Source organism: Hyaloscypha bicolor (assembly GCF_002865645.1).
Source record: "Hyaloscypha bicolor E unplaced genomic scaffold K444scaffold_60, whole genome shotgun sequence".
Taxonomy (NCBI): Eukaryota; Fungi; Ascomycota; class Leotiomycetes; order Helotiales; family Hyaloscyphaceae; genus Hyaloscypha; species Hyaloscypha bicolor.
In genome coordinates, this window is record NW_020194562.1 from 1,108,965 (window position 1) to 1,131,001 (window position 22,037).

At 32.7% G+C, this 22,037-nt stretch overlaps 3 protein-coding genes across 3 annotated transcripts; 1 reads left to right on the top strand and 2 right to left on the bottom strand.

Annotated features, from left to right (window-relative positions):
- Window positions 1–352: 352 nt before the first annotated feature.
- On the top strand, window positions 353–7,502 carry K444DRAFT_528535 (uncharacterized protein; the record flags this gene model as incomplete). The annotated part of the gene is made up of 3 exons (XM_024874731.1): window positions 353–617; window positions 3,628–3,800; window positions 7,329–7,502. Coding segments are annotated over 3 exons (612 nt in total), but the record flags the coding sequence as incomplete, so codon positions are not given.
- Window positions 7,503–7,801: 299 nt separating this feature from the next.
- K444DRAFT_395090 (uncharacterized protein) lies at window positions 7,802–9,025 on the bottom strand. Its single transcript, XM_024872481.1, has 5 exons — window positions 8,643–9,025; window positions 8,354–8,597; window positions 8,077–8,151; window positions 7,964–8,023; window positions 7,802–7,915 (listed from the first exon to the last, which is right to left on the bottom strand). The coding sequence occupies exons 1-4, from the start codon at window positions 8,736–8,738 to the stop codon at window positions 7,965–7,967; spliced, it is 474 nt and encodes a 157-aa protein (XP_024737456.1). The 5' UTR covers window positions 8,739–9,025; the 3' UTR covers window positions 7,802–7,915; window position 7,964.
- Window positions 9,026–15,642: 6,617 nt separating this feature from the next.
- Window positions 15,643–16,706, bottom strand: K444DRAFT_629482 (uncharacterized protein; the record flags this gene model as incomplete). Its single annotated transcript, XM_024883058.1, has 3 exons — window positions 15,643–16,095; window positions 16,570–16,589; window positions 16,679–16,706. The coding sequence occupies 3 exons, from the start codon at window positions 16,704–16,706 to the stop codon at window positions 15,643–15,645; spliced, it is 501 nt and encodes a 166-aa protein (XP_024737457.1).
- Window positions 16,707–22,037: the final 5,331 nt, after the last annotated feature.

Below are 22,037 nucleotides of genomic sequence, written 5' to 3' on the forward strand. Positions count from 1 at the left end.
GCTGGCTCTGAATACAGAATCTGATTAGGTAAGGCTCCTACAAGAAAATGACTTGCCTCTCCAGAGGGCTACTTCAGGTATAGATATCCTCATCCTCTTCTGCAATCGATATCGTTTGCGGATCTACTGCCCCTATCCAAGAAGCACTCGTATCATTTGGAATAACCATGGCTTTAATCACATCCCCCAACCAAATTCCGGGCTTCCACTGCCAGCTAACTCTTGCTGATCTCCAAAACTCGACTACCGCATGAGTCTCACTTCAGTACTTCAAAATGACTTAACGATAGTTCATGGCTAAATGAAACTCAGGTATAATATACTCGTTAATAGCAAGGAGCTATAATCAGAGATATCTACTACACACTTACAAAACCTTACCGAGATTTTTGTTAAGTATAACGTCTACGAGAGGCTTAGAGTCCACCTCATCCATGGCCATACCAAGGTTGTAGCTGGCAACGTGATACTGGGCCATTCCTTTATAGAACCTTCGGGTCGCTGGGCGAAACTAATCCGGATAGAAGAGGTTAATCTTGCAGACATATACGGACATATCTTTAAGCTCGTCGACGGAGGTCGCTTTATAGCTTACGAATATATCAAGGGAAAAGCAAGTAATCTGTCTGATATTAGTACCGATTTCTTCGAAGACTTGATTGAATATCTGTAATTACATTAGTTGGAAGCCACCGTTAGACTCCAAATTCTTGGCTAATCTATTAGGAACATGGCCGAATTCGACTTCGGAAACTGCGGAACGGTTATACTAAACGAGCAAGATATCTCTTATGTAACTCCTTTTAGGATAATAGGGTGGGTCTTTACTCGTAAAGAGGGATTGGTATCTTTTAAGGGCAATGAGATACACATGGAAACGGTAAAGGGGCCTTATAAAGTCTTAATTAACGCAAAACTCGCACTAAACATTACTGCTCTTAAAGCCATTCTAAAGCGCTATAAGGTCATTAACTAGGTAAGTTATTATATATTTCGGGAAATCTAATAGTAATATAGTATTATAGGGAATCTCTTAGATAATTATATAGGGTTAGAACCTGTCAGATACAAGTAGCTTATAGGGTCTCTATTACACTCCTTTAAGGCCTATGCCAGTCTACGCAACTGCCCTTTACCGTTTCCTATATTAGCTAGAACTCTCCTATAATAGAGGAACAAATAGCTTGACCTTAATTAATCTGTCCCTTCCGACCCATATAACTCCTCAGTCAACTTTAACTCATCTTTGAGAAATATATCAAGATAGGTAGTATCCTTTATAGGGCTTACCGTCCCATTTTTCTAGCGAAAACCATATCGGAATAGAACCCCAAGGGTTCTAACTTCATTAATAGCATAGCAACATTTATCCGAGATTATATATTCGATTTCTCTTAATAAAGTCTTCCAAAATAGCACTCGTAATCGGAAAGAATTATATCCAAAGTATAAAGAAAAAGGATCACTTCCAAAGTATAACTAGCCATTAGGGCAGCTGTAACCAAGTATACTCTCTAGTTCCTATAGAGCCATACCGAATGGTTCGATAGTAGTATCTGCCCAGTCAAATATACTAGTAATATAGCCGGTATTAGGATTAACAAGGATATTTATACCTGAGAGATCTTGGTAAGTTAAAACCCAAGATACTAGATCTATTATTAGACCCATATTTTTCTATATGTTTTCGAGGATTTTCGTAAATCGAGGAGATAGGGAAATAGATAACTACTTGAGTTTAGTAGTATAGAGATGGATTTTGTCTTTAGCTAGAGATTAGGGGGTTTTCTATAATACTATATAGAACCTATAGTATTATATTAGCTAGTAGTATAAATTGATTTAATAATATACAAAGACCTACTTGGCAAAGTCTATAACTATAATATCTAGCTTAGCTATAGTAATCATACTAGCTATAAATAAATACCTAATACTAGTAATGATTTCCATAACCTAGACAGATACCGAAGAGTTAGGCATTAAGCCATAATATATAGTAGCTAAAGCAAGATAGCCGTAGACTTATTTAGTAAGCTTGGTTATTAAACTATTAAGGGGTAATACTTTTGATCGAAATTAAATAATAAGCCCCGAGTTTGACTATAGTATATAACTATAAAAGCCTTACCAGGGTATTGGTATTACGGAGCCCTTTGCCAGGTTCTAGGCAAACATATTATAGTTATCTTAGGTAATCTTATTCTATATCTCAAATAGATCTAATATTAGTTTGGCAAAAAAATAACAGATAAAGAGGTCCATATTATTATTAGGTTCGTCTAGTTCTGAACCGTTATAAAGAGGACAAGTAGAAGACGCTAGCAAATGAATTTCGTACTATTCCTAATTCATATAAGCCGTATAGCCATAGTATATATACCTATAGTTTAGCCACCTCTTGAGATCGGGTATTATATTAAGGCTTCCAGAATTTGCAAAATATCTATATACCTAAAGCGGTCGGCGAAATTTTTACTAGAAAAGTACTCAGGAGCATTTCAATTTTAGCGGAATTTTGCATATCTTTTTAGCCTGAAGAGTATTGGAGCCCAAATGTACCGGGTCTACTCGGCCACTATCGGCTTGCTGAGCGAATTATATGGTATTATGCCCTACCACTTGCAAAGTCCCGTAAACCACAATTTCGTACATAAATAACCTCATTAACCTCTCGAATTGTAAGCAAGAGATCAGATATCCCAAGGTTATTCCTGAGCAATAACAATAACTTAGTTATTCTACCGGAACGGCTCCGCCCAGCTCCGCTAATAGATTTCACCCCACCTATACTAAGGATAGCCGTTACGTAACTATTTTCCGTTCTATATTAGCATTTTTACCCCAGTAATATATATTACCAGATTCATTTCTCCCTCGTACCGCACGCCTTTACCATACCTGCTTCTGCCCATCGCACTTAATATAGTCTATTAAAAACACAGGAATTGCCTCTGGCATTATAGGCTCGACTTTACCTTTGGCCTCTACATAAATAAGTCAACCTCATTCTCCAAATCTCGCCACGGCATAACCACATCCTCCATAGCCAAGGTAATATTAGGACAAGCCTCTATCCATCCTATAGCCTATCATAGCTACTTATATACTATACAGGCAATAGTCCTATTCCTCTCCTCAAGCTCGTACGTTTTCAGCTCGTATCTAGAACCGTCGCACATTTACGCACTTGGCCAGCTTTACGAAACTATAGGAGCAAAACCATTCGACATTCCTGGCCTTAACAAGGCTCTAAAAGTCCAGGACTTGGAGGAAAGCCGTAATATATAAGGAACGGGGGCTCTGAAATTGGTCGATTTTTAACTAGTTTATATAGTTATAATATACTCCCGACCAATTCACAATAACCGGAAATCCTTGAGTTATACATATATAACCTTACTATAATCTTCGTTCGGAATCGTACTAAGAGGGTCCTCGGCATCTATCTAGCCCATGGCCACTTCGCTGCCCCTGATAATACCACCCTACTAGGTATTAACTATAATAAGCCATACTCTCGATAGGCCAGACCTATGGCGATCCGGACTATAGACCTCAGTAATGTATATGGATATATATTTGTTCTCACAGACTATAGTTTCCATCCATATAAGTATTAAATAGGCCCTCTACCCGATTTATTCGAAGTTAATAGTACCTTCCTCCTGGAACTCGCCGAATATCTGATTACAAATAACCTTTTAAAGCTTATCGGACTTCAAGTTATTGATCCAAATCCCATATATATATTAGAGCTCATTCTCCCTCAAAGAACTATTATACTAGATGTCTCTAGTGTGAGAAAAAATTATTCAGATTAATTAAATAATTCATGAATATTCATAAATAGCGTGAATAGAATTTAATTAACGGGATACTTATGTAATTTGATTAGATTAGAATAATTATTCATGAATATTCATAAATAATCACGTAAAAGTTACATGATTTAAGTAAAATAACATATATCTAATTAATAAAAAAGAACTAAGATACACATTAAGCAGCCTTATATAAACTAAGCTAGTACTTATATAAGGCTACCTAAATACTAATTTTCTATAATAATAAACTAATTATCCTCTTCAGAATCTCGCTTTTTCCCCTTTTCCTCTTCCTTTTTAATTTCTTCTAATTCGTCTTTAAATAACCCCCAGCTTTTTAAGCAAGATATTATCTCAAAAGTACTCTTATTAAGTCTATTACGTAATTTAGATATAATAAGAGCACCTTGAGAGAAGAATCTCTTACTAGCGGCTAAGGAAGCTGGGATTCCTAGATATTTCCTAGTTATTAAAGCTAAAACAGGGAATCTAGCGGCATTAGACTTCCAGTAGTCTAAGGGCTTAGTCTATATATATATTAGTACTAAATTATTAAAAAATATTAAGAGAATATCGGGTAATTATTTAATATAATTTAAGTAAATTTTACTTACTCTTTTATTCTCTTTCTTTTCTTCTAAATAAGTTACTAATTCGTTATCTATCTTAGAAGACGAATTAGTAATATATATATCCAAGTCATTGGAGTCGGAATCGGCCATACTAATATCCGAGGAATCGGATTTAGCTTGAGATAAATTATAATCGTATTTATATCTAAATTTAAAAATTAGTAATTAATTTATTAAAGAATAATAAAAAGGATTACTTATACATTATAATCAGTCTTTAGTCTATTATATATATCCGAAGATATACCAGTAGATAAGCCAATACTAGTTAATCCTTCTTGTTTAATTCGAGGATCAAGAATAAGAGCTAGATATAAAGCTTTACTTTTATTATCTAAAACACCTGTTTTAGGATAATATTTTCTGAGCTTAGCTATACCCTTATTAATAGCATCGGTAAAGGCTTTATCCTATTAAAAATTAGTATAATATTATTAATAATATAGAATAAGTTAAGAAAAAATACTTACTTTAAATTCCTTTTTAAAAGTCTCTAATCTATTATATATTTTATATACTTCAGGTATAATATAATATATAGTAGGGTAGTTTTCGGCTTGTAACTTAGTCGTAGCTTTAACAAATATTGAAATTATATTTAAAATATTATTTAAATAAGTAATTTCAATATTAGTTAAAACTAGACTTTTATTTTTAAAAGCCTTCGAATTAGAGCTATTAATTACTACTTTAATAGCTTCATATATATGTAAAAAGTTCTTTAACATATAATAAGTCGAAGACTACCGGGTTTTTTGATCTATAAGTAATTAGTATTAATTACTTACCAAGTTGAGGGAATCGAGCATTTTCTATATTAAAAGCTTTAATCTGAGCTTCTAATAGCCGTCGGTTTTCCTGGTTATATTTAAGACCTATAATAGTCTTTCTAACCTTTCTCCAAATCAATAAATCTATAATTTATTAATAAATCTCTTATAAATTAAATAGAGAACTTACTTGTTACTTGTTCTACTTCTTCTTCTTCTCTATCTTCAAGTTCTTCCATTTCTTGCTCGTATAAATTAGTAGAATAAGAAGTATTATAATTGTTCTTAATAAGAGCTTTTAAAATATCTTGAATTACTAGATTTAATACATGAGCTATACAAGGAATATCTCCTTGAAATTTAATGCCTTCCTTATTATAATGCTTTATAAAAGCCTTTAATAAGGTATTATTTGAGCTAGTATTATCTCGAGTAATACTATAATATATATATTAGTAATTATTTAAATTAAACAAGATTTATATTACTTACCTAGTAATATTATACTCGATATTATATTGTTTTAGAGCATCTAATAAGACAGAAAGCATATAAATACCAGAGTATATATTATTTAAGTCTTTTATAGCTAATAAATAAGATTTTAATTTAAAATCCTTATTTATAAAGTGCCTAAAAGTATATTAGTATAAGTTTTCTTTAATAATTATAAGAATATATAAACTTATAGAGTAATTCCAAGAAAAGCCTTTTGATTTATAGCTGTCCAAGCGTCTAAAGTAATAGAGAAGGTTCCTTGAGATTTAATATTCTCTTGTAATTCTTCTTTAATATTTAAACTCTTTTCGATATAGCTTAAATTAAGCTCATCTATAAGCGTTTGTCGATATAAAGGAGGCGTTTGACTATTAAGTATTAGTATATATAATATAAAGAGAAATATAATAAAGACTTACTAATTTAAATAGTTTAAAAGTAATTTAAAACTCGGAGTAATAACTGCTCGAAAAGAGATATTATTATTAATAATAAAGTTTAATAATAATCTCTTAAAGTAATTAATAGTAAAGCTTTCTTCTCTTTGTCCCGATTGCTTATTAAAAAGGCTATTTATAGTCGGTTGAGATACTTGACTTGAAGCTTCGCTTTTACCTATTAAATATATTAGTAAATATAGCTTTTTAATTAATATTAGAAGACTTACTATTATTCTCTTCCTCTTTAAGAGCCTTAAGGTTTATAAACTTATGAGAGCTTCGAAAATGAGTATAATAATTACTTGTAGGTGCATATATTCGTTAATTTAGCTATTTTTTACTATAATATTAGTTAGTTAAAAGTTTATTATATATTAATAGATTAACTTACGAATACCCTCGAACTAAGCACTTTATAGTACACGTACGAATATCTTCGGGATTCTCTTGTATAGGATCTAATATCTTTTCTAAGTAGCCTCCTTTAAAAAGAGAAGGCTATTCGTTAAGAGGCTTTAACTCAAAATTAGGATGATTTTGAGCTAAGTTAAGGTTAATCGAGGATTACTGAGACATTTTCGAGTATACCTAATATAAATAAGTATATTTGTAATTGAAAGTATATTAATAGGAGTAATGGTTGAGTTTTTATATATAAGTAAAGTGAGAGTAAGAAATAAAAAATCAAGGAAAGTAATGTATTTTTATAGAAAGTTCTAATATTCTAAGAGCTTCCTAATTATTCTTCTAATTAGAAAGAATCACCTTACTTCGAAGATTCTATTACTTTAATATCTAATTTTTACTAATAGAATTGTTATTATTACTAAGTACTTAAGTCGAGGTAGTTCTAGAAGTATCATTGGGGTTCGGCTCGCTTACCAAGCGTCACCACCCTCTGATTGGGTGGCAAGGTGGCGCTAGGGCGGGAGTACCCGGAGCGCTACCTAATTAGGTTAGCTAATCACGTGCATGTGTCACGTGCGCATTAATCAAATTATTCATGAATATTCATGATTAATCTGATTAATGTATAAATAGAATATAATTAATGGGTATTTTTCATGAATAGATTAGATTAATAGCCATTAATCTAATCTAATCTATTCATTTCTCATACTGGATGTCTCGGTTCTAAGTAGTTACGTCCCTACTAGGTAGACTGGCTGGAAGTTCGAAAGTAAGGATAGCAAGCTATATATATATCAGGCAAATAAGACGTATGGCCAGTATACTAACGGTCATGACATTTATAACAAAGGCAGCCCTTATCCAAAGCTGGAAACGTTTGAGGATATTAAGAATATACTTATAGAAGTTGGAATTCTCGATTAGATAGCTTAGCCTCCTTATTATATTGAAAATTAAAGGGAAATGGACCTGTAAAGTCGAATAGTTAAGTGAGATTATATTAATTATATGGATTGTTTATACAGGTATATCGATATTTCTATTATTAGTTGGTTATACTTCCTTATTACTCGTATAATCGACCATTAGAAACGGTCTGCTTCGTTTACCTAACTCTTTACCCAAGACTTCTGAAATCCAAATTATAATAAATGCTCTCCTCTTCTTATTAAGGAATAATATATTCTCATTAATGGCATTATATACCTTCTTTTGAATTATTAGCCATATTTCCCCAAGATATTCGTTATTATTGAGATCTAGAGCCTCTCGTACGTAATGTCTATTAATAATAAAGGCATCTCCGTTATATTCATTTGTATTTATATTTGCTAAAGCTTTTGAAATCAGTTCAAGTCTGCTATTTCTAGGGAGATACAACTCACATTATTCCGGCTTCGTCTTGTTATCGTCTTCTGTTATATTTGTCTCTTTCTCTGTCGGCGCTTTTGCAATTAGCTGTCTGCTATTTGTAAGGGGGTACAATAATTAAATCTACCTTGAGCCGCTTCGTTCGGTAATATAATTATATCGTATTTTCGTTTGCGTATTAATAGTCGTCGGGCAGTATATACTGGTCTAATTAGCCTTAGTCTATTTTAAGAAACCATATTGTGTATATTATATGAATTTGTCGAATGACTTATTATCCTCGGGATCTTCGAGCTTGGAATCGACTGCTTTGTCTATATTAGGGCGATATAAAAGGTAGGAAAGATTGTAATAATAGATGAATTCTGCTATACGTTTTTGGAGGAGCTCAAACTCTGTATTACCTAATTTGATGATTTCTTCGGTCGTATAAGATAACCCATAGAGCTTTAAAGTATTGCAATCCAATTTGCGTAGTTTCCGATATCTGCCTTCTTTGCCTTCTTTGCCTCGTTCAGGAAGCTCTTGATGACTGTTCTTTCGAAAGGCGAAGCGAACCAAATGCTTCACTTTCGTAGCTTGCTGCTTTGGAAGAGCTTTGTTGCTTGGTACTCGTTGTAGCAAGTTTGCAGTAGCTTGTAATGATCTCTGGACTTTGAGTTACGCTTTCAATAATGAGAGTCTCTCGAGTACCTTGTTAATAATATTATCTGGACCATTAATATTCCAGAGTTCTTCCCCCATTTTGCAAAGGTTACGCTCAATCCTTGCTAGCAAGTCTGCAGACATGTCGTGTGGAGGTCAGCCGAGCCAGTAGGCAGACTTGAGGTAAGCAAATGTCGAGGTTACTAAGGAGGTGGGCGAAAATCGAGACCAGTGACGAGGCTGAATCTGAGTTGAGTGAGCGAGAGTAAAGATTGCCTAGGAGGATGAACGAGAATCGAGACGAGGCAGGTTCAGAGTGGGAGTGAGCGAGAGGACTAGTAAAGATCGGTCGCAGATCGAGGTTACCGACGAGTGGTGGGGCATAGACCCAGGTGGGGTAGACTCAGGTGAGCAAAAGTAGATCCACCGAGGATGTGGCCGCAGATTGAGATTACCGAAGAAGTGGGGTAGACTCAGGTGAGCGAAAGTAAAGATTACCGAGGAGTTGGGGGCAGATCGAGATCACTCAGGTGGCCGCAGATCGAGGTTACCGTAGAGGTTAGCGAGAGCGAGCTGACATTTTTGTCGCATGCTGCCCAACCAATTCCAGCAAGGCGCCAGGTATCGGGAGGGATTGGCCGCTCCGTCTATACAGGAACCTATGGCTTTTCGCAAGAATAGAACGTTAACGGTCCTTGCATTACTTCGCAAACCACGTACTTCATTTCCTTAGAAACATTGGCTGCTCTTTAGTAGCTCGAGCAGAAGGGATGGCGGCAAGTTTCCGAAGACTTGGGACTCTAATTACTAGTCCTATCCGGGGTCGCTTCCGCTTAGTCCATAATAAAACACCATACTTTAAGCTCCTCTAGAGCATATATGTCTTTTCACTTTGGTATTAATGGCCAGATTAGGAGGTCGCATATATCTTTCCTGTACGTAGTATGTATCGGCTTCTCGTTTAACCGTATCTTATTCGATCGACGAATCCTGTATACAAGCTACGATGTCTCTGTAACATTTCCTTAACTTAATGGGGAGCTCTCAAGGATCGGGGGACTATACGGAGAGGTTCCATTTTTTGGAGAATTTCATAATCGATATACCATAAACTCTTCCTCTAACAATATCTGCAGTCCGAACGCTACCAGTGCTCTACGTCAATGTCTTGCTTCCCCCGTATTGCTCCATAATGAGAATCGACGAAGCCAGCTTGATCGTTCAAGGAGCTAATATATCATGCTGCAACCGTAGGCCGCCGATTCATCCAGAGGCCAACAGAATCAGCTTCCTTAATCGACCGTCCCGCATTGGCCGTACAAGAATGGACTTCCGTTACGGATAATGATACGAAAACCAATGAATATATAAGGGCACAGATCCCCTCTGACCCTCAAGGACAGACTCACTCCCATATCCGACCTCAGCTTCACTAGACTTAGACCAGTATTCTATCCTACCATCGACCTTTTGCCTTGCTGCTCACCCAAAACACGTCCTGCAATAGCTGCTTATAATAATGCTTATTCTCTGCCAAGTCAGCCACTACTATTGAGCCCGATATTAATGGTAGACGTCTTCTTCCCTGGGCTTACTAATATCTCTGCTGCCCTCCAGTAACTCCTGGCTAGTAACCCAAATAGCTATGGTCGTATGCTTTATATCTGCGGATTAGCCGTATTCTTTGGCAGATATATTAAAGACTTCTTCGGAGCATTTGTAGCGACGCATTTCAGTTCGTAACTCCTCAGATTACTAATAATACATTCTGACAAGCAATAGCTTCAATAGTCTACGTCTCCCATTCTAACGAAGCATATGATATGCTTGTCGCCTGGATATCCTCTCAGCCATTTCCCCATAAGGCACGTTCCTCTCTTGTTAGCATGGGTGCGAGGAGAAGAGGGTATGCCGATAATTACTCCGATAGGAACCAGAAGAAACCTCTTTAGTACTCGCCTTGGAATGGGAGCTTTTCTTTCTATTACAAGAGTCGTCTGCTTACGTTTCGGAGTATCCAGAAAGAGGGCCGAATGTTCCGCGAGGAGGAGATCTCAGTCTCCTATATAGGCAGGTCTCCGAGTGTTCTGAGGGAGTTCTTTAGCGAGTATCGAGCTGAGTACCTGAAGCTACTTAAGAATAAGATCTCTGTCTTTGAGTATCGGGATGGCGACTGGAAAAAAACGAGAGTAATAGATATTAGACTACTTAATACCGTTATTCTTGACGAGAAGAAGAAGACGGCGCTATTAGAGGATATTAAGGCTTTCTTGGATCCTGAAATACGAGTGTGGTATTCTCGGTACGGCATTCTTTACCGGAAAGGATACCTATTATATGGGCTACCTGGGACCGGAAAGTCAATTGCCGGGGCCTGCGACCTAGATATCTATATCCTCAATATCTCTAGTATAGACAATAGCTTACTGGGTGAGCTATTTACTAAACTCCCCGTATATTGTATTATTTTTCTTGAAGATATTAATGCCGTAGACGCAATATAATCTTGATAGTACCGGACGGCGAAGACTAGTCAAGATAAGATAAGCTCTTTAATAAAGGGAAAGTCGCAAGGAAGGGTGTCTCTATTAGCCCTTCTAAATGTTCTCGATAGTATTGGTTCGCAGGAAGGACGGGTACTAATTATGATAACGAACTATACGGAGCGTCTCGATACTGTACTAATTTGACCAGGTCGAGTGGATATAAAGCTAGAGCTTGGGTATACTAACCAGGATATTAATACTCGACTCTTCTATGCCCTATTTATATGTGATGATACCTTACTAGACGGGAGCCGGCGAGGAGATAAAATTACGCTCAGGAAGCTAATAACAGAGTTTGCAAATAAGATACCGGAGCAGGAGTTTAGCCCGGCTGAGATCTAGTCCTTTTTGCTAGAATATAGGCGGTCGCCTTATATGGCGGTGGAAGATATACAGGAATGGGTAGTCAGAACCAGGGAGGGGAAAAGGCAAATGAAGAGAGCAGATTCTTGGGTGCTTCAAGAAGGCGGTGATATTCTTAATTGATTTCGGCATTACGCATTTGCATTTCTGGTTAGTTTAATAAGTGCATTGAAGAGTCCGGTTATTAATGCGTATCGGGGAGTTTGAGGCTAACTTTAGCGTATGCAGATTGAAAGTATAAACGTATCGGAAAGGTTTGGTATTACCTATAAGTTTTGTTTTCTATTTTTATCTATTAATGTCTATACTGGCTTGTCCCATATAATGGCTGAATATATATCTCGAAGATCAGAAATTCGTAATCCTATTTAATAATATTTTTAGCTATATTAAAAGTAATATCCGAATCAAGGGTAGAAGCCATGTATGGCGACGGGAGGACATGAGGAAGACGATATGAGTGGCGGCTAGACGAGTAGTGTGCGGCTAAAAGATTGGGGATCTGAATAAAGCAGCTGGATAATAAGCAATGAACGAGGGTCCTAATTCGGTTCTAATATATAATGACCTCATAATACAGCACACCTTGTATTTATATACGCATTATATCTAAAATTACTCCGTATTCGGGAAGTATAAATCCTTTTAATCCAATGAAACTTTTTATAATAAGGAGCCTGAGTCGATCTCTAAACCAAGATAGTAGGGACCATATTTTGACCCCTCTATTCTCAGAATAAACTTTGCGAGATTAGCCCCTTTATAATACTAGTTTGTCCCTACTAATATAGAACTTTATTACTTAACTATATAAACCTTCTATTTACTAGAGGGGCTCAAATAGGCTCCATATACTAAAAATAGTACCTATCCGCTATAGAAGTCACTATTGCCCTTACTAAGTCTCGTTATAGCATTGACTCCTTTACTAAAGTTATCTAATACTAGATTATCTTACTTCTATATCTATATATTAATAATTAATATATTAAAGACCGTTTAAATTCTAGCCGCCTTTTCTATGATTTCATCTAGATTAGACTCTTTCGGATACTAGCCTTATAAATATTAGCCTCCTGAGTAGCTAGTAGTATATGGGTTTTATATAATACCCGGTAAAGAGGGTAATCCGATTGCCTGTTTCTCTTATAAAAAGAAGTATTATTACAGGTATTCTATTAAGCTAATTATAGATAGAGAACTACTCCGTATATATAATACTAAATATCTTTGGGTAGATATACTTCGGGATATTATGGCATAACCTATCTTAGTTATTATAAGACTAATAAACTATTCTATTATAGCTTAGCCTCTATAATAGGAACCGGAGATAGACTCTTTACTATCCTTGCTTAGGTTATTTCCTTTACTTTCTTTATTACTTACTACTAATATAGTATTATATGAGATAGCTAGTAACTTATTAAGCTCGATTATAGATAACCTATATACCAGATCCGATAATACCTCTTCTCTATACTAATATCCCTAAAGTATATTATAAAATCCGATTTCCGACCAAGATATATTTGTCTTAATAGTAGTATACTTTATTACCGAGTTCTTACTCTCTAGACTTCCTATATATTCCAAATTTCTGTTAAGTATAGAAGGCAAATAAATAAGCGCTCAGATTCGTTATAATTACTATATTAATAATAAAGCTAGGTTAGATGGATAAGCTTATAGAATAAGCTGAGTTACCGAAGTCGGTAGCTATTATTAATTTTTGAATATATTTTCTAGACTATTTATTATTTCTTAGGTTTTCGAGTTTATTTTATATTGGTTTCCTAGCTAGCTAGATAGTATATTATTTTTGTTTGAGGGTATTAATATATATAATATAAGCTATAATATATATTATAAGAAAAATTAATATTTGCTTTATATCCGTCTTCTATTCTTTTCTTATTATTCTTGCAGGAGTCTTCTTATTACTTATACTTCTTCTTGTAGTACCCCTATTAGTTCTTAATTATATTTAAAAGATTCTTTTATTTCAAGAATTAGTATATAATTAGTATAGGAATTAAATAACGTCTTGGATAGATAATATTAGGGGCAGGATAGTTGAGGTATATCTAATAGCTATACTTGCCCTAATAAAAGTCTTTTTCTTTTGTAATATATAATAAAAAGCTATTCTAGTCTAGTCCAAATATATGAGCTTGTCTGCCCCTTACTATTAGATAATTAGGGGCCGATCCCGCTTCTGTTATTCCTGTCGATCCTAAAGGCTATAATTGGAAAGAGGCAGGGAAGTTATTTGGACCCTATCTCTACTAGTATTAAATGATTGGGGGGCCCAATACGGCTCTCTTATTAATCTCGGATATAATTAGAATTTGGTAAGGGAGCTAGATAGGGTACCTGAATTTAGATCAAGAATTTCTGCCTCCGGTCTCTGCCCCTGGTCTCTATACCTGTCTCTATACCTGTCTCTTAGGTAAGATTATGGGATAACTAATAATATATGCTTATAGCTAGTAGAACGGTTATTTTACTTCCGTTAATATATATAGTAACTTAAGCGAGCCTAGTAGCGAAAAATTATAATGAATAGAAGGTAGTATAGATTTTAACTTTTCTAATACCAAAGATACTAATAGAGAATACTATTATATAACTAGACCAGGTAGTTTAAACTATCTTTATCTAAGTTAGAACTTACCTTGAATTATGCCTAGTAACTTTCTTATAAATAGTCTCTTTATTCTCTAAACTATTATTCTTTAGATTAGGTTCTGGAATAGAGCGGTCTGCTTCCGAATTCGTCTATAAATTAGAGTATTTCTCAGATATAGAAGTTAGGAAATTATTTATATTAATATTCTATTCCGGAATTAAAAGTATTATATTTATACTATTTATAGTAATATTCTTAAAATATATTTAGAGTATTAATATACGGAAGCTTATATTAAATATATAAATCCGTTTTCTTATATACTTTATTACTATTTGCCTGGCCTCTAATAGGTCGGAAGAATTAACTAAAAAAGTATATAAAACTTTTCAAATACCGTAATTATAGATCTTATATTCTATATAAACTCTTGAAAGGTCTAGTCCCTGGTTACTCGATTATCTTATAGTCTATAGATATATAAGCTTAGCTATAAGTAAAAGAGAACTCAAGCCCTTATTTATAGCTTAATAGCCTAAATCTATTCTTTAGAATTAGTAATATAATCTAGTATTTTATTTAAGGCAAATATTAAGTTACTATTATTAGTTATTAAAAAATTCGTACTAGGCTATATACTATAGGTAGGATTTCGGATAATTTCTTGGTCTGCTATAGTTTAATATTTATTCTCTATAGTAATCTGGGGTAATAGATCTTCTTATATAAGTTCTTGAGACTTAGTATCTCTAAGAGTCTCAAATATAAACTAAGTAAGTAGCTGGTTTCTTTTTGCTATACCTATACCTTTTCGGGTCCCTTTTCCTATTACCTTAGGTCTACTCTAGTCTTATATCTTCTTCTTTGATATTTTTTGCCCAAGTCTCTCTTCTTATTACTTAGTAATATTCTTTATAAGCCTTTCCTTTTCCTTAGTTACAGGTTCCTCTTACTCTTTTCCTATAGGTTTCTCCTGCTCTTTATATATAACCCGCTCTTGCTTTTCCCTTACTAGCCGCTTCTTTTCTTCTATTATAAGTTTTCCCTGCTTCTCTTATATAGGCCTCTTAATAGCTTGGTTTTATTCTCTGGAGTCAGAAGCAAGTTATAGTAGCTTGCCTGAGGCTATTGAGTTATCTGCTACTAAAGAATCCAAGCTAGGCTATAGAGGATGGCTAGTATTATTAATTTTAACTTGATCTCCTGCGGCTTCTAGTAAAAAGTTAAATACCTATAATGGCAGTATAAAACGATAGTTAGCTTCTGAAGACTTACTATTAGTAACTTTCTTTAAGTCAAGTTATATAAGTGGCCGTTCTCTCTTTTTGGCTAAAGCCGATATACGGAGACCTCTTTATATGCCGTTTTGACTTCTTGGCACCTTAGGTCCCTTGTCTAGCTGGTTCTTATCGGGCTTCTTTTATTTGGGCCTGTCTTTCTATTACTTAGCAAGGTTCTCTGCTACCTGCTCTTCTCGTATAACTCGCTCTTGTTCCTCTCTTGCTGACTATTCTTGCTCCGCCCTAATAAGTCGTTCTTGTTCTTGTACGATATAGTCTTGTTCTTCCGCTGCAAGTCTTTCTTGTTCCTCTTTTGCTAACCGCTCCTGATCCTCTTTCGCAAGCCTCTCCTGTTCTTCCCTCTCAAGACGCTCTTGTTCTTCTTTTGCCAAGCGTTCTTGCTCCTCCCGTGCGAGTTTGTCTTGTTCCTTCCTAGCAGCCTGCTCCTGTCGCTCCTGCTCTTCTTTCGCAAGTCTCTCCTGTTCTTCTCTTGCGACTCTCTCTTGTTCTTCTCTTACTAACCGCTCCTGCTCCTCTCGTACCAGTCTCTCTTGCTCATCCCTTGTAAGACGCTCCTGCTCCTCTCGTACGAGTCTTTCTTGCTCTTCTCGCGCAAGTCTTTCTTGTTCCTCCCTTGCAAGACGCTCCTGCCGCTCCTGCTCCTCTCTTGCCAGCCGTTCCTGTTCCTCTCGAGCAAGTCTTTCCTGTTCTCTCGCAAGGCGCTCTTGTTCTTCTCTCGCTAATCACTCTTGTTCCTCTCTAGCCAGTCTCTCCTGTACTTCTCGTGCGAGCCGCTCCTGTTCCTCTCATGCAAGTCTTTCCTGTTCCCTTGCAAGCCGCTCCTGTTCCTCCCGTGCGAGTTTGTCTCGTTCCTCCCTAGTAGCCTGCTCCTCTCGGGCCAGTCTTTCTTGTTCCTCCCGTGCCAGTCTCTCCTGCTCTTCTCTCGCTAATCGCTCTTGTTCCTCTCTTGCAAGCTGCTCTTGTTCTCTTGCGAGTCTTTCTTGCTCCTCCCGTACAAGCCGCTCCTGCTCCTCCCGGGCGAACCGTTCTTGTTCTCGTACTAGCCGTTCTCGTTCTCTTCCGAGTCTCTGTTGTTCTTCTTGCTCGAGCCGTTCTTATTCCTGTTATGCTAGTCTTTCCTGTTCTTCCCTTACCTGATCGTCTTCTGGATAAGCTGAAATTGGAGTATCTAATAGCAATACCTCTTTAGGAGAACGAGGAGTGGGGCGACTCGGCTTACCGAAAAATATAAAGTATACTGACCTGTGGATAAAGAAAGATAATATCTCATTATATTATTTCTCGCCGGTATTATATAGCTTATTTAAGAAAAGGGATAATCTATCCCGTTTATAATCTAGTATATACGGGATCCCGGATCTTTTTAGTAGTCCGTTAGAATAATTTATCTTGACTATAGTACTTACCTGCTCTACTATTATTAGCTAAGCCTCGGAGAATAGACTTGCTATCCGTCCTATATAGTCCTTAAATATTGCTTTATTATATTTATAACGGTTAGGTTTATAAGCCTTTAGAAAGGTACTATAAGTAATATCCTTATTAGCTAATTACTAGATTAGGCTAAAAATAGGCTTAAACTTATATCCTAATTAGTAGGCAAAAGTAGTAAACTTATATAAGATAATCTTATTTGCCTTTCTAGTAATAGGCTTTATTAATAACTTCTTTTTTCTTTTTAGTATTATAGATATATAGGAGTAGTTATATATTACGAATATCTATATCTATTATTATTTAAGATTTATCCGGTTTACTAGACTTCCGGGCCAGAATATATAAGAGAATTCCGATTCTTGGATTATATACTAATTAGGTTTATAGTTTATATTAGAATACTTATTTTCTATAGTAAAGAAGACTATATTATTAGGTAATAGCGGGAATAATTATTTTATACTATTAGTAATATTTTTGAGATAATTAAGGTTCTCGAAAAAGCTAAAAAGAGAAGGAACTAAGTAATTAATAATAGCGGAAAGTATCCTGCTTTATATATTTTTGTAGTCTCGCTTACTAAAAATACTAAGAATCTGGCCGCTTTATACTTTACTATATAGAGCCTGGAAATCCGCCTTATAAATATCTGGTATAATAAGCTCTAAGGCTTTTATTATTACTTGATTTACTTTCTATATTATTTTTCTATTATTATAGAAGATCTTTTTAGTCTAGAAGTTCCTAATAATATTATTAAGATAATAGAGATTTGGCTATTTAGTTTAGTTAGTACTTTCGAACTACTTATAGATATAGAGCTTATCTTATAGTATTTTATAGTAAATATTATATATATTATACCTAATCTTATTTCCTTTACTAGTCCTGGGATATTTAATTAAATATTAAATATAGCCCTATAATCCGTATAATAGAAGATCTTTTTAAGGTTCTTTTTCTTATAATTTAATATAATAGCTAAATAAGCCTACTATTATTTCTCGAAATATGGATTTCCCGCTTTCCTATATCCTTAATATTTACGGATTTTACTATAGATCTTACTATTATTAGGCTTCTTTTTAGCTAAATACTTTTTAATTTGAGTTATTTTTAGTTTCTAATTAAGATCTAAAATAAAAAAGAAAAGTTAGTAGCTTCTCTGGATTCGGAAAAGAGAGATTATACTTTTAAGATATAGGTCTATTATCTAATACTTATTATCTAAAGAAAGAACTTAGGCTATTATAAGTATTTAATAGTATTTATAGAGGTATTCTAACTAATAACCGGGCGGAAAATCTAGTTCCGGATAATTATTATATATATTTTCTAGGAGTTACTTAGTAAAGATTCTAGAAGCTTTTATAGTAGCCTCTAACTATAGCTAGCTAAGAATAGCAGGAATATAATTTCGAAAGTCTAGTTAATAGTAATTACCCTTTCTATAAAATAAAATTTTTAGTTTCTTAATATTATTTTTATTTAGCTCTCTTAATTCTTTATATAGAAAATAAAGTATATTAAGCTTAATACTAGCTATATTTCTATACTTAATACTTCTTTCTATCTCTTATTATTATTTCTATTCCAGGAATTATATATACTATATCTCGAGATAATTAATATATAAGATCTTATTCTTTTAGGAGAAAATAGGAGTTATTTATTACTTATTACCTTTTAGTAATTCCGTTTCTAATAAGAAATTAACTCCCTATTAAAGTTAACTTATAATACTATAAATAGTAATATAGGAGCCTATTCTGGCTCCCGTTAGTCTCCCGTTTTAGTCCTTAAACTTTTTTATAAGAGGTATAAGTTAAAGGCTATTCTTAGATCTATTCTCTCTAACTAATAAGATCTTTAGGCCCTTTTTACCCTATTATATATACTTAAAATAACTTCTAACCTAAATAAATACTATATATAGCTCTTCTTAAACAAATTAAGGAAATATAGGCTATATTTATATTCTGGAAGTAATACGGAATAGCTAGATAGTAATAGTAATTATATAGCTACTAGATAAAATACTATAAAATAGCCGGCTAGAAAAAGAGTATTATTCTTAGAAAGTAATATTATTAATCCCGAGACAGGTATAATATATTTCAGACTAATAGAAGCTATTAATACTAGAATTAAAATATATAAATATATAATAACTAAAGAGGGGTTTTTATAAAGGAGCTATAAGAGAATCTATTAGCTATAGCTCGGTATTAGTAATTATATTAATATAATAGAGTATAAAAGCCTTCCGTTTAATATTATTATAGTAAGAAGCTTCTTAGAACTATATATTAAAGACAAGCTTTATATATTATAACAAATTTAATATTTTAACTTCGTTTTAGCTTTTAATACTTTTAAGTTTAAGTAATTATTATATATTATTTTCGAGTATATATTTATTTCTCTATAATATATTACTAGTAATTCTTATATTAATAAACTTTACTTGGCTTTAATACTTGAATAGATAAGTATTAATAAAGTAATAAATATAGAACGGGTATTAACTATAATAGGTATTTAAGGGCTTTGCCTATCTTATAATAAAAGAATTAAAGTATAGTTTATTAACTTATTTAAATATTCTTATTAACCTAGATAGCGATATTAAAATTAGTTAGTAATAATCTTTGCCTTAGAATATTTCTATTAACCCAAAAATTATAGTAAACCAAGAATACTACTATACCTATTCCCTAAAAAGTACTAAACCTTATAATATTAGAGCCTTAGGCTTAATTATAATAGAATTAATATAGGATTATATTAAGGATAACGGAGCTATTAGTATAGATAATCTATATTATTAGCCTAATAACTCTAATACTATTAGCTTTCTTTTAGAGATAATATTTACTAGCTTAATAGGCGAGTTAATAAATATAAGTTAAAGGCTTATATTTCTATATTATATTCTAATATTTTCTAGTATTATAAAAAAGAAACTATAATAAGACAAAAACCCATATAAAGTATACTAGAGTACAAAACGTAACTTAATAGTAAAATAATAAATCAAAAGTATAAATAATAAAATATAAATAATATATAATATATAAAAGCTTAATTAATTAAATACTTATAAAGAATTATTCTCTAAATCTATAGAAAAACCAGCTTTCTTATATGATTTCTACAAATCATATATAAAAGGCCGCGGTCTTTACTATATAACCTAAATCTCAAAACCGCTAAAATAATATAATTTTTAATAAGTATAGCCTACTATACTATAGTACTTACTAATACGACTTCCCTAGTAAAAAGAAAAGCTTAAGGGCCTGGTATCTCTTACTAGCCTCTAGGTATATAAAGACTATAAGTATATACTAAGTTAGGTAATTTTTATAAAAGTATATATTATTATAAATATACTTAGAGCCTTAGTAAGCTATTTGTCCTTAATAATTATTAGATTAATATAGTTATTTACTATTTTTAACTAGATTTGCTATAGTTTATTAAATAGTAAGAGCTATAAAGCTGGATTTTATAGTATCTTTTCTCGGTCCTATAGAACTATTACTAGCTTTTCTGTTTTTAATTCTAAGAGAACTATTCTGCTTTTCTTTTATTTTTAGTTTTAGGGTCTATTTCTGGCTCTTATCTAATTCGGACTACTATTATAGCCTGCCTTTAGATTATATATTTCCTTTTAGTTATTTTAATTTCTCTATATTCTTTCCTCTTTCTTTTTTACTTACTTCTTATATAAATCCTATACTTGCTTTCTAATAGAGATTACTCTAGTATTTAGTATTACTATAGGTAGTATCTTTCTTTCTCTTATACTTTTTAAGATATACTACTATATAAGGTAGTTCCTAGAAGCTTTTTTATTTTAGATAAATAAATATTTTATTTATTTACTATTTCTTTACTATTACTAATACCTGGGTTTATAGAATTAAGCTAATATTCTTTTATAATCTATTTATTTCGGGATAATTATTTTCTGTTTTATATATAAGATATTATCTATATTAAAAGCTAGGCTATAGGCTATAAATCTCTTATTAATTAACTTAATTCTGCTTCTTTCTAGCTTCTTTTTTAATATTCTTATAGATTTCCTTAGTATTTCCTTAAGTAAGTTTTAATAATTTTACTACCTAGCTAGGGTAATATTATTTGTTTTTCTAGCCTTCTATATAATTATAGTTATAGTTAGTTAAACCTCTTTCTCTTTATATATACCAGAGAATCTATAGGAATTAATTATAAGTTTTAATCTTTTCTATTATATATTAGCTATATCTAACTCTATATAGGAAGAATTATTACTATATCTTTTTATACTTTTCCTATCTCTTTTTTATATATTCTTATATAAAGTCTTTATTTATATATATTAAGTATTAGTAATACTTATTACTTATTTAATTTAGTAATACTTAGTATTATAGCTACTTCTTTTATATATATATATCTATATCTTTATAAGAATATATCTTTTAATATTTCTTCTCTAATATAGATTTATTATCTAGTAAAATAAAGCTATTAGCTATAGTTTTCCTCGAGCTTCTATTACTTATATAAATAATATAATTAAGATTTACTTAACTTTATCTCGACTATTAAAAGTCAAAGCTAGATAATATATTAGACTATAGATCCTAGTTAGTTTTTAGTCTTTTTAGTAAAGCTATTTATTTATTATAATATTCTGGTCCAAGAAGAAATAAAGTATTTTGGATCTATTTATAGAGTCTTACTAAGGCTTTACTTAAAAACTTCTAGAATATAATAAGTCTAATTACCTCTCCTACTTAGCTCTATTTAGTAGGCTATATAGTACTAGTATACTAGTAGGCAAATATAAGACTATTCTTATAGTAATAAGCGGCTTTAGTATAGCTATATAGTTATCTTACCTAAAATAACTAATATATAGGTATAATATCTATAAGATATATATTTATTATATTTATTTAATATAGTAGTTAGAGACCCTAGATATATTAGAATTAGGTCGGATTATAAATTCAGGCTAATTATAAATAGATATTAGGATTATAGTAAAGTCTTTATTTAATAATATCCTAGCTAATAATACTTTAGATAAAGGTTATATTAGTTACTTTCTTATTTACGTTTTTATATAACTTCTAACTTGGATTAGATTCTTAGTATCTTAATT

Bases quoted from the DNA above. Each gene is read 5' to 3' on its own strand.
- K444DRAFT_395090 (XM_024872481.1), bottom strand. From the start codon at position 8,738: ATGTCTGCAGACTTGCTAGCAAGGATTGAGCGTAACCTTTGCAAAATG. The intron at 8,598-8,642 runs GTACTCGAGAGA...CTCAAAGTCCAG, and splicing joins CAGATAATATTATTAACAAG to AGATCATTACAAGCTACTGC. The intron at 8,024-8,076 runs GTAGATTTAATT...TAATTGCAAAAG, and splicing joins ACCGAACGAAGCGGCTCAAG to CGCCGACAGAGAAAGAGACA.